Source organism: Lichenostomus cassidix, chromosome 1Aa, assembly GCF_008360975.1.
Source record: "Lichenostomus cassidix isolate B80296 chromosome 1Aa, HeHo_3.0, whole genome shotgun sequence".
NCBI lineage: Eukaryota > Metazoa > Chordata > Aves > Passeriformes > Meliphagidae > Lichenostomus > Lichenostomus cassidix.
Window position 1 is genome coordinate 9,146,071 of NC_139480.1, and position 13,147 is coordinate 9,159,217.

A 13,147-nucleotide genomic window follows, 5' to 3' on the forward strand; every position below is an offset into this window, starting at 1 on the left:
TATTCCACCATATTTTTAACTATTTTTCAAATAATCATGTTGCCAATTAAGTTGATAAATCCAAGGTTTAAGGAAATGTTTTGCTGTACTTCAGAAATCACTGACTTAGAATAGCAAAGCTGGTAAATACTATCTACTTCCATTATTGAGAGCTCTAACAAAAATAAAGATCATATCATTTTATTAAAACCACGAGACTTTGGAATGCTTGTTTTCAAATTGCCAGTGGAGGTGGGGACACTTCCTAAAACTGTCAGCTCAGAGTAGAGCTGAGGTGAGCTGTGTTTTGGACACTGAACTGTTTTTCAGCTGAATGATGAGGTACTTTCACTAAGTACAGAACATTTCGCAGCTGAGAGAAGCAGGAGGGAAACTAGTGCAGAAATACTTGCTGTAGGATATTTTGGGATTTTTTTTTTTTTTTTATTAATAGAAGGAGATAGAGATGCTTGTCAGTCAGAATGGTGTAGAAGGATCTGGAAACTAGAATGACTAAGGGTGTTTAATTAGGGATGAGAAGGAAAACATTGGTTCTGATGCTCAGTCAGGAATGCCTGCCTTGTTTACTTCCTTTAATCAATGGCTGACCATTATGCTTTCCTCCCTGCAATTACGCTTCCCTACCAGAAACTTACTCTTTATTACCAAATAACTGAGAAACTTGTTTTTTGTGTGCTACTCAGAAAATATCTGTACAGTGCCCAGATGTAGGGGAAATTCTAGTATGTGGGGACATTCCAAATGGCATTAAATCATGCTTCAATACTCTATGTATTCTGTGGCATGTTACAATATGTAATACTTCAATCAACAAAATTAAACTGTAAGCCCAAAATGTGAGAAGATTGACATATTTCTAGACAATTATAAAAGATTGAATGGGCAAAGAAAGGAGCAGACTCCAGAAATTCTGCAGACATTTGTCAAGCTGTATTATTTTGTATTTAGAACCATGTAGACTGCTTTGAAACATAGTAAATAAAATTTTCATATAAATAAACCCCCAGGCAACTTGTCCCATGCATGTGTGAGCAAATGGCAGATTATCATTACTAAGTGTTCTGAAAACAATTGAATTTTATATTGAGATCATCTTGAAACTAGTAATATCAATTGCCAGTGTGGACAGCAATGCAAAGCTTAGATTCAATGCAAAAAATCAAAATTCGAGGAACCTTTTCATTCTAATAGCTTTGAATAGCAAAATTAGTGTTCAGTCTTCATCTGAGACATGAACTCATCCTTTAGAATAAGAAATCATGTTTTTAATTGCCAGGGGACATTAAGAATTTATATAGAAATATATATATACACATGCATTATGTATTTATTTTTTTAGGAAAAGGAGGATGACAAATCAGACACATCAAGCTCTCAGCAACAGAAAAGTCCACAAGGTCTGAGTGACACCGGGTATTCTTCTGATGGGATATCAAGTTCACTTGGTGAAATTCCAAGTCATATCCCCACTGATGAAAAAGATTTACTCAAAGAATCTAATAAAAAAGAACCTGTTTCACAAGAAAGTCCACCAAGCCCCTCAGATCTAGCTAAATTGGAAAGTACTGTACTCTCAATTTTAGAAGCTCAGGCAAGTACTCTTTCTGATGAAAAATCTGCAAAAAGCAAAGAGCTTTCTGAAACATATGGTGAACAGACAAAGGATCAACTTAAAACAAAGCCTTTGCCAGTCACTCCAGAATCTTACAGTTCAGATGAGGAGGACTTAAAAGCTATCAAAGAAAGTGAAGGAACCATTGTAGAAGAGGGCAAAGGAAGTGTTCCCTCCCAGGCAGACTACAAGGAAGAACGTGAAGGAGATGACATATCAACAAGAAGACAACAACGCTATGACTCTGTGGAAGACAGCAGTGAGAGTGAAAACTCACCTGTCCCAAGGAGAAAAAGAAGAACTAGTGTTGGTTCTTCAAGCAGTGATGAGTACAAACGAGACGACAGTCAGGGATCAGGTGACGAGGAAGACTTCATTAGAAAACAGATTATAGAGATGAGTGCTGATGAAGATGCTTCAGGTTCTGAAGATGATGAATTCATTAGAAATCAACTTAAAGAGATCAGTGCAGCTGAAAGCCAAAAGAAAGAAGACGTGAAAAGCAAAGCCAAAGGTACAGCTGGAAAACACAGAAGAATGGCACGGAAGAGTAGTGCAGGCTATGATGAGGATGCAGGAAGAAGACATTCATGGCATGATGATGATGATGAGACTTTTGATGAAAGCCCAGAGCCAAAATACAGGGAAAGTAAAAGTCAAGACAGTGAAGAACTTGCAATATCTGGAGGGGGAGGCCTTCGACGTTTCAAAACAATAGAATTAAATAGTACAATAACAAACAAATATTCTGAAGCATCCGAACAACAGAAAGGTATTTTATATTTTGATGAAGAGCCTGAACTAGAGATGGAGAGTCTAACAGATTCACCAGAAGATAGATCTAGAGGGGAAGGATCTTCTAGTTTGCATGCTTCTAGCTTCACACCAGGTACATCTCCTACTTCAGTGTCATCACTTGACGAAGACAGTGACAGCAGTCCTAGTCACAAAAAACTGGGAGGGGAGAGCAAACAACAGCGCAAAGCCAGGCATCGGACACATGGTCCCCTTCTTCCCACTATTGAAGATTCTTCAGAGGAAGAAGAACTACGGGAAGAAGAAGAACTGCTAAAGGAACAAGAGAAACAACGTGAATTAGAACAGCAACAAAGAAAAAGTTCTAGCAAAAAATCTAAAAAAGACAAGGATGAGCTAAGAGCCCAGAGAAGAAGGGAACGTCCAAAGACTCCACCAAGTAATCTTTCTCCCATTGAAGATGCATCTCCAACGGAAGAATTACGACAGGCTGCAGAAATGGAAGAGCTGCACAGATCTTCTTGTTCTGAATATTCACCCAGTATTGAGTCAGAACCTGAAGGTTTTGAAATCAGCCCAGAGAAAATAATAGAAGTGCAAAAAGTTTACAAATTGCCTACTGCTGTCTCTCTATACTCACCAACAGATGAACAACCAATTGGACTCCCGAAAGAAGAGAGTGGTCAAAAGACATTGAAAAGTGCTGAAGAGGTATATGAGGAGATGATGCATAAGTCCAAATCATTTCAAATTTCAAATGAAAAAGATGAAGCATTTGAAAAAGAATCTTTATATGGTGGAATGCTAATAGAGGATTATATTTATGAATCTTTAATAGAGGATACATACAATGGAACTATTGATACTAATATTGTCATGAGACAAGATGAGGGCAGTGAATATATACAACAGAGAGGAAAAGAGAAAAAGGCAAGAGCTTCAGAACAGGTCTATGATGAACCACAGAAAATTAGTGATCTTGAGAAAGACTTCTATAGTGTTGAGACTTTCGATACTATTGTGCCTCAAGAAGATATTGTTTCTAGTTCTTACATTATCCCAGAAAGTCATGAAATAGTTGTATTAGATAGCACTTCTGCCTCTGAGGAAAAGCATTTGTTAGATGCAGAAGCTGCTTATGAAGAGCTTATGAAAAGACAGAAAATGCAGTTAACCCCTGGGTCTAGTCCAACACAACCAACTTCAGATTTCATTCCAACATCTGATACAAAGGTATCTGGTAGTGGAGAAATAGTGGATAGTACATCTTTAACATCAAGCACTACTTCAGCAATCTCAGATGTATCACCTGTCAGTAGCACAACACTTTCTATTCCAGATGTTAAAATAACGCAGCATTTTACAGCAGAGGAAATTGAAGATGAATACTTAACAGATTATGCCAGAGAAATTCAAGAAATAATTTCTCATGAAACATCAATACTAACATACTCTGAGACATCGGAAGGTGCTGCATCAGTTTTACCTTCTGATACAGCTTCCTTAACATCATCTACATCTTCAGTTTCTACCGCGGATAGTTCCTCACCTCTAGATAGCACAACCACAGGTTTTGTAAGTCCAGCAGAGGGTGTAAGTAAACCAGCAGATTCTGAAGGTGTCAGGGTAGTAACACAGGTTCCCTTAGCATCTGCATCAGAGTACTCTGAAGTGAGCATGCCTTGCAAATCTATTGCCAGAGCCACTGAAAAAACATCTATAGAACCAGATATGGAGAGTGTGCAGCAAACTGCAGTTTGTTTGCCTGAAACTGTACCTGTAGCAGTGGCAACTACAGTTACAAAAGCCAAGGAATATGCAGCTGATACCATTACAGTTGATATCTCCAAAGCAGAGAAGGAAGCAGCTAGAAAAATTAAAAGTACAGTAGAGGCTGTCAGTGTCAAAATTCATCCTGAAGAGCCACACAAAGAATTGGGTGTTGATATGACAAGGATTGATTTGACTGATGTTGCATCTGAGCAACCACCTACATATATAACATCAGTACCAGTTACAGAGCCTGCATCAGAAACACCTTCTGTACTCACTCACAGTGTTGTTAGTAAGACCAGCATGGTCTCTGTGCCTTCCTCAGCTCCTCCTGTATCAGCCAAAGTATTCTCTCTTTTTAGAAGCTCTTCTTTGGATTCTACTGCACATCCTTCTCCACCCCCACCTCCTCCTCCTCCACCACCTCCTCCACCACCATTACCACCTCCACCTATTTTACCCAAGCCAGCCATTTATCCCAAAAAGAAGTCACAGATTATAACTCCAGCAGCAGCAGCTCCCACAGTGGTACCTCCAGTCACAACTGTTCCAACACTAGAGTCCACAACTGTATTAAAGACTCATGTGGTACCTGTCACAAAAACATACACCCCAACACCACCTCCTGTACCACCCAAACCATCCTCCATTCCAGCAGGGCTTGTTTTCAGTCACAGGCCCCCTGAAGTAACTAAACCTCCAATCGCTCCTAAACCAGCAGTTCCTCCACTCCCAATAACTGTTCATAAACCAGCAGAAACACAGCCCAAACCAGTAAGTTTGTCATTGACTTCCAGTATGACTCTGAATTTGGTCTCCACAGCTGAATATAAAATACCATCTCCCACTTCCCCTTTGTCTCCACACTCTAATAAATCTTCACCAAGGCTGGCAAAACCCTCACAGGAAACTTATGTTGTCATCACATTGCCATCTGAGCCTGGAACTCCCACAGAAGCTATAACTAGTCAGGCTGTTACCAGCTGGCCTTTAGAAGAACCTTCTAAAGAACAGATTCCCCTACCTATGCAACCAGTTTTTACTTCATCCATGAAACCTATGGATATTCAAAGTATGGCAGGTCAGAGTATGTATATTTCAGGTGCATTGCAAGCTATTCCTGTGACAACACAATCAACTTTTGAAAAAATACCCACTTCAAAATCAGAAATAGTAACAACTGACATAACCAAGACCACAGTGTCTGTGGTTAAGGGTCCAGGGCCTGGTTATGGTTTAGGTAGTGTTGCTATTACTATACCTCCAGAGCCACTACATATTGTAGATCAACCCAGGTATAGAGAGAATGGAAGATTCCATCCTTTGGGCGATGTCATAGATCTTCGCACTTTAACTAAGATGGATGTTGGAATGAGAGACAGCTGTATGGATCTCTCTGCTGTTTCCATGGATGTAAGAAGGCAAATGCCGACAAGTGACACAGGTGGACGGCCAGTAAGTACTGTCCAGCCATCCATAATAAATCTTAGCACTGCATGTGTTGCCGAGCCTCCTCTGCCTGTAGTCACTGAGACAGTGACTGTAATGACCTGCACTGCCACTGTGAGCTACACCACCAGCACAGACAGCCTTGTGGACCTGGGACATGCAATGACAACACCGCTTCAGCTAACAACAGCAAAACATTTTGAGCCTCCATACAGACCAACAGGCAGCCAGGCCTTCTCTGTAGGTAGAGATGAAGTGCCAATAAATTTATCCCTCGGTACTTCAACACAGGCAGTGACATGGGCTACTACAAAGCCTGTTACTGTACCACCTGTTGGTGTTACAAATGGTTGGACTGATCTCTCCACTTCTCAGGAGCCAGCGGAGAGTGGAGCAGTTGACCTTAGCACTACAAAATCCCACAGAACAGTAGTAACAATGGATGACACTACTTCAGGTATCATAACAACTGTAATAGAAGATGATGAAAAGCCTGTAGATCTGACTGCAGGGAGAAGAGCTGTCTGCTGTGATATGGTTTATAAATTGCCATTTGGTAGGAGTTGTACAGCACAGCAGCCTTCTACTACACTTCCTGAAGATCGCTTTGGCTACAGAGATGATCATTATCAGTATGATCGTTCAGGGTCATATGGCTACCGAGGAATGGGAGGTATGAAACCATCTATGTCAGACACAAATTTATCAGAAGCTGGACTGTTTGCATACAAAAGCAAGAATAGCTTTGATTATCGAGTTGGGGCAACTGATACAGCAGTAGATCTTACTTCTGGAAGAGTAACTACAGGTCAGTATGACACAGCAGCAGATCTTTCTTTGAAATATAATTTTGATGTTCCTCACCTCATTTCAGGATAATTTTTTTATTGTTTTTCCCCTCCTTCTGTTGTTTTGTTTTCTTTTGGACAGTGTGACAAATTATTCCGGATTACACGTGTTTTTCATTTCTTCATTTTACGTATGTGTTTGCACAGAGGTGCCTGCATGTGCCTGCATGTTCAGAAATGCTGTTTCCTTCACATCTAAAGTAGATCATTAACCTGAAGATTTGCATGCAGTTTCCCCTTCCCATTTATTTCATCAAGATGGGATGACTTGCAGAATCCACAAAGCAGCATTCTTTTGTGGGACTGGACTGTAACTTTGCCCTGTAATTTCAGGTGAGGTTATGGATTACTCAAGCAAGACTACAGGTCCATATGCAGAGACTCGGCAGATTTCTGGCCTCGGGCTCAGTACACCACAGTATTCCCAAGCAAGAATGGTGTCATCTGTGGGTTCCCAGTTTGGCGTTGGAAGTGTTTTAAGATCATCCAATGGTGTTGTTTATTCTTCAGTAGCGACTCCAATCCCATCCACATTTGCCATCACCACACAGCCAGGTTCTATTTTCAGTACAAGTGTCAGAGATTTACCAACTCTCCAAACAATTGACTCAGTGCCCTCTTTATCAACTTTGCAACAGACTCAACCACTCCCAAGATCATACAGTTTCTTGACAACTGTGGCAGCTGAAAAAGATAGTGCAATTACTGCGATTGGTATGGAGACAGGATTACCACCTCATACTATGGAAACTATTACCACTGAGCCAACCAGCTTGATACCTGCATTAACTACAGCATCCGAAGTTTATACAGATGTAATTGATGATGAGGTTGCCCTTCTCATTGCCCCTGAAGAAGGCAAACAGCAACAGCTTGATTTGGAGCGGGAACTTCTTGAGCTTGAGAAAATTAAGCAGCAGCGCTTTGCAGAAGAACTGGAATGGGAACGTCAGGAAATTCAAAGATTTAGGGAACAAGAAAAGTTTATGGTGCAAAAAAAGCTTGAGGAGTTGCAATCCATGAAACATCATCTCTTATTTCAGCAGGAGGAGGAACGACAAGCTCAGTTTATGATGAGACAAGAGACATTAGCCCAGCAGCAGTTGCAGCTTGAACAATTCCAACAACTTCAACAACAGCTCCACCAACAGTTAGAGGAGCAAAAACTTCGTCAAATATATCAGTATGGTTATGATCCTTCAGGAACTGGCTCGCCGCAAACTACCACAGATCAAACACTTCTGGAAGGACAGTATGCAACTACAGAAAATGGCCAGTTTTGGCCTACTGATGACACAACCACTACAGCTTCAGGAGTGCTGGGTATTGAAATTCCACAAAGCCAAGCGTGGTATACAGTTCAGTCTGATGGCATCACCCAGTACCTACCCAGGTCTGGTATCCTAAGCTCAGTTTCAGAAATGTCTCTTAAGGATATTGATGTTAGAGAGGAGAAGCAATTGAAAAAGAGAAGTTCTATGCCAAAATTACGTGGTCCATATGAGGAGTTTGAGGGGACCCTGGAAGAAGAGCCCCGGTGCTTCAAAAAAATAGTGGACAGTGGAGTGCAAACTGATGATGAAGATGGAGCAGAAAGAGGTTACACCAACAGGAGACGGAGATCTAAGAAGGGTGTCGATACAAGTGTTCAGACGGATGATGAAGATCAAGATGAATGGGATCTTTCCAGCAGGTCCAGAAGGAAGCCTCGTGTAGGGAAATACAGTGAGAGCACCACTGAGGCAGACAAAGCTAAACCATTCTCCAAAGTATCTAGCATTGCAGTTCAGACAGTGGCAGAGATTTCGGTACAAACAGAACCTGTAGGAACAATAAGAACACCTTCAATCAGGGCCCGATGGGATGCTAAGGTTGAAATCATAAAGCACATTTCAGCTCCAGAAAAGACATATAAAGGAGAAAGTCTGGGATGTCAGACAGAGACAGAGTCAGACACTCAAAGTCCCCAGTATCTGTCAGCTTCATCTCCTCAGAAAGACAAAAAACGTCCAACACCATTAGAGATAGGATACTCATCCCACCTCCGTCCAGACTCCACATTACAGGTAGTCCCTTCCCCTCCCAAATCTCCCAAAGTTCTCTATTCACCCATTTCACCCGTTTCACCAAGCAAAGTTATAGAGTCAGCATTTGTACCTTATGAAAAACCCATGACTGATGACATCAGCTCTCAGAAGATGCTGCATGCTGACATGGCCAAGGTTCCTCCATCAAGCCCAAAGGCAGCAAAGATGATGCAACGCTCTATGTCTGATCCTAAGCCCCTGAGTCCCACAGCAGAAGACAGTTCCAGAGCTCAATTTCAATACACTGAGGGTTTTATGGTAAGAAGTATTTGCTTACTTTTTTTTTTTTTTAATATGCAATTCTACAACTATCAATACAGCATGAGGATAGACACACTCATTTCCAATACTTGTGTATGTAGTCTTTTTGCACACCTTGCTGAAAAGTCCAGAGGAATATCTGCTGTCTAAAGCAATGGTTATTTCCTTCACTGATTTGCCTGGAAATAGAGAAGTCCATATTACAGTCTCACTAATATTCAGGAAATAACAAAATTCCATTTTCAGAATTTGGATGGCACTTTGTGTTTTATACGGCAACTCATTGCCAATATAGGGGTTACTGACAGTTATTCAGAAAACTGAAAGCATTTCCTTTCTAATCATACAACACCCAGCTCTTGTGGCACAGTCTGTAGTGCATTTACCTTGAAATTACTATACGTGCCTTCTGAGAGGCAGATAACACCAGGTTTATAATTACCTTAGCTGTCCTTTTTGACCCTCATGAGGTTTCTTGGCCATTTGTGATTCTGTGGATAATCTTGTGTCCCAGTGTGTACATCTTTTATCTTTCTCAGACCAAAAGGTCTCATATCACAAATCCTTTTTTAATTTGTTTGTTTTGGGTAAGGAGAATTATCAGGAAGTTTTCAAGTTTTGAGCATTGTTTCATATAGGGGTCAGAGAAGGCTGACATCATTAGGATCAAAGTTTTCATCTGCAGTATTTCTTTTCCTTGAGAAGTAAGGTTTCGTATTTGGGAATCAGATTGTTATTTGTGAATAAGAGGAATAAGTCTTGGCCAAAAAAATACTCCTATAATATGTTCTTGGCTGTCCTTTTATCTGTGACCATTCTGTTCTGTCAGTTGATGGGTCAGAATCTTACTTGTCAGAACTCTGAAAGAGTTGCCATTCAAGTTCTTCAGCAATATTTATCTTTTATGCTCAGTTGTCTGGGAACATGAGTGATTAGTACAGACTGGATAGGATAAAGAGGGTTTGTTCTCTCTGTTTGATAATTTGTGGTGGCTTTCAAATGCAGAATTATCTGATTACACCCTCCAAGGTTACCACTGTAAGTAGTTCCTGCAGCTTCACATACTTCTGCAGATATTAAATGCTTCCCATGCTGCTACTGCTTGGAAAACAGTACTTGGAAGTTTGAAGGGAAAGCTGTAGTTATGGCACTGGCACTCCACATAAACATCATTTGCTAATGCAGGATAAGCACAGTGGGGGAAACTAGCACAAGCTCTAAAGTTTCATGTAGAGGATTAGGAACAGCATCTTGAAGAATATTGCTCATGGATTGTAAGAAAGTGTTGGGTTCTATTTAATAGTGGAGAGTAGGCATAATATAGTAAAATATAACGTAATTGTAAAAGTATAGTAAAATTATAGAGAAAAATTATTCAGTTCATTTATTTCACAGATACACATATATATTTGATATAAATTGTATCTTTCTATGATGGATGATAAATTCTACAAAGAGCTCATTGTTTAAAGGCCTTTACAGTACAGTTTAAACACATACATTATTCTTTAACGAGACTTGAAAACAAAGACCTTGTACACCATTGTTTCTTTTTTTACCAATATGCTCTTTACGGTTTTGGCTTGAACCCAAACAGCAATGAGCTACATGGTTTTCACTAGCATGCAGCCATCAGGCAGCAAATAGCCCATGTCTCAAAGTCCAAATAAATGAGGGGGACATTTTTATGGAAGGTGGGGTGCAAGTAGACAAGCACAAGGAAATTAAAAACTTCTATGTATATAAAGTGGACTACACTAACTTGGCCATGAGCCAAGGTGAATAGGAGGTGAATAGAAAGTGAATAGGAGGTGAATAGGAGGTGAATAGAAGGTGAGTAAGCTGCTCTGTAAACCTGCCATGACCATCAAGCCTGACTTCAGCTTTGATGTTATGCTAAGCACTGAGCTAATTATACTCTCTGACAGAGTTTTGTTAATTATGTGTCTGAGGTTCAGTTAGCTTATGCTGGGATCAGGTACATGAATTTTAAAGGAGGAAAAGACACATGGCCAAAAAAAAAGAAAATATTCACAGTGATTCTTGCAAGATGTAATCAACTGACCTCATCAGAATCTGGAAACAGGGCATAAATTGATTTTGCAGTTTATACATCAGTTTCTGTTCTCAATTATTCAGTCCAGATATGTTATGAAGAAGAGTTTTACAGTACAAGATCTAAACTATCTAGTTTCCACAAGACTTACATATTCCCTCCCGCATGCCCGTTTGTTTATACTGCAGGTTTAGGACTGTATCCTCTTGAAGCACAGGAAAGACTGGACAGTGATTTCTTCTTTTGTGCATTTTATCACATTCAAAAGTTCTTTGAAAGCAAACACTCCGTGTCATTGTTGGCAAAGTGTAAACCTTGTTGACATTTTTTCAACTGTAGTCTTTGCTGTTAGAGCCACATGGTGTTGTTACACCTAAGTTTATATATGGGATCACTTTTGGTTTATCCTTCTAAGTGTGAAAGCAAGATGCTCCCTTAACTTTAAAATATTTTTGTCACTGACACTGTTTTTTTTATTCATTCTGTGTATGTACAGTGCCCACAACAGCTAAAGTCTTTTTTAATTCTCTGTTTACACTTTTGTGCTTCCTGACTGAGAGTTCCTAATTTCCTCATTATAGAAAGGTAGAAGGGGTCAGTTAAGTCATTTAAAACAGTGAAGTTCATTACTGAAAAACTTGCAAAACAGCTCACTCTGGAAAAGAGAATTTACTAGAGCTGAACATAAAATAATAAAATGAAATGAAAGATTGATCTTTCACTACCTTAGGGCAATGGAATACGTATATGAATATTTTTTGCATGGATGAATATCCCATCACTTTTTTAATAGTTCTTGAATCAGGGTTATGTCTTTGTCTGCATTCATAAACATTGCAGGTGAAAAGGGTGTACATGTCTTCATGTATATTATTCACAGCTTTTTCATGACAGTTGAGAAGAAAAGTTGATCCTTACACAATCAGTGCGACTAAAAGAGTAAGAATAAAATTGACTGCTTTCTAAGATTTATAATGAAACGATACCTTGCCCATCAGACAGTGCCCTTTCATAATTCATGCATTTCTTCCAATGGAAAATGGTTTCTTTACAACTTTTCAGGGAAAGAAATTATGAAGACTATGACTAAAATGATTAAATTTTCTCCCTATGTCTTAGAACTGTTGCTTTAAATATAATTTTCTTCTTTAATGCACCTTGTAAAGGAAATTATTGCATGTTTTATCTAATCTAGTATAAGTGAAAGGCTGAAAAGTAACCTGGTAGCTAATCACAAAATTAAAAGAATGCAGATAACATTGCTTTCAGTGATGGCACATTTAATTTTCAGATAACAAGTTATGTGTTTATATTGCATTTTCACTTGCTTGTCTGTCACAGTCATTGTCTCTATGTGAACACTTGAATGAACATAGATGGTGATTTCCTATTCATCCAAAGAAAAAGTATTGCTTGCCACTATGTTCCCTTTTGTAGTTCTGATGTGTATATTTCTGTGATACATATTAGTAATCAAGTATAGCTGTGCCAAGAAAAAATTAGGAATTGCAGCCTGTCAGCACAAAAAAACATTGTGAAAGCCACCCACTGGAATTGACATTTTGCAAAGATACCAAGTTTTGCTGTTTTCTCAGTTTTGTGTCTCTTGAGCTCCCTGTGGCAATGAGCTCCCCAGCACTGATTTTATTAGACTGTCCAGTAGTCCAGCATGGTAGGATTCCATGGTGTGAATAGCTATAGGAGTGGTTTCCATGAGAGCACCAGGAGCTGTCAGTAGAGTCTGGAAGTGAAGACTGAAATTCATCCATCCAGCAGCAATGAAAAAATTGTGAGTACCTGTCTAGTGTAATAAAGAAATAGCTTTACACCAGTGCGCCACAGAATCAAGTCACATGCCAGTCACAGTCATCTTTGGCACTTGTACACATTGCATATGTGTAATCAAAGATGGAAGTTATCTTCATTCTGCCTTTGGATGCAAAATGCCTGTTCAGCTAAACCGAGGCAAATTGCAGAAGATCTTGCACATGACCTGTCACACTCATAAAACATCTCCAGCTAAGCAGTGCATAGACTCAGCAGAAGTGTTTGTATTCGTGAAACTAATGCAAAGACACATCTGTCAACAGCCTGTCAGCTTTAGGGTAGAAACTGTACATTTAAGCTTTAACACTTCGAGTAAATGCTATCAATATGTTTATTAAGAGAAACTTTTCTTGACATTTTTATCTGATGTGATTTACCATACTTGTAAGACAAAATTAAATCAAATCTTCATAATGCAGTAAAAAAGAAAGGTAATTATTTCAAGCAAAATACCGCCAAAATGTGTCTTTATTTAGAT

General features: G+C 39.4%; 1 protein-coding gene across 10 annotated transcripts in view; it reads left to right on the top strand.

Moving 5' to 3' along the window:
- The window catches only part of PCLO (piccolo presynaptic cytomatrix protein), a 320,809-nt gene that overhangs the window by 145,285 nt on the left and 162,377 nt on the right, over positions 1–13,147 (top strand). For all 10 annotated transcript variants that reach the window (XM_085083444.1, XM_085083453.1, XM_085083378.1 and 7 more), the window contains 2 exons: positions 1,340–6,398; positions 6,772–8,783. In XM_085083444.1, coding sequence (XP_084939570.1) covers positions 1,340–6,398; positions 6,772–8,783 — 7,071 coding nt within the window. The remainder of the gene's footprint in view (positions 1–1,339; positions 6,399–6,771; positions 8,784–13,147) is intronic.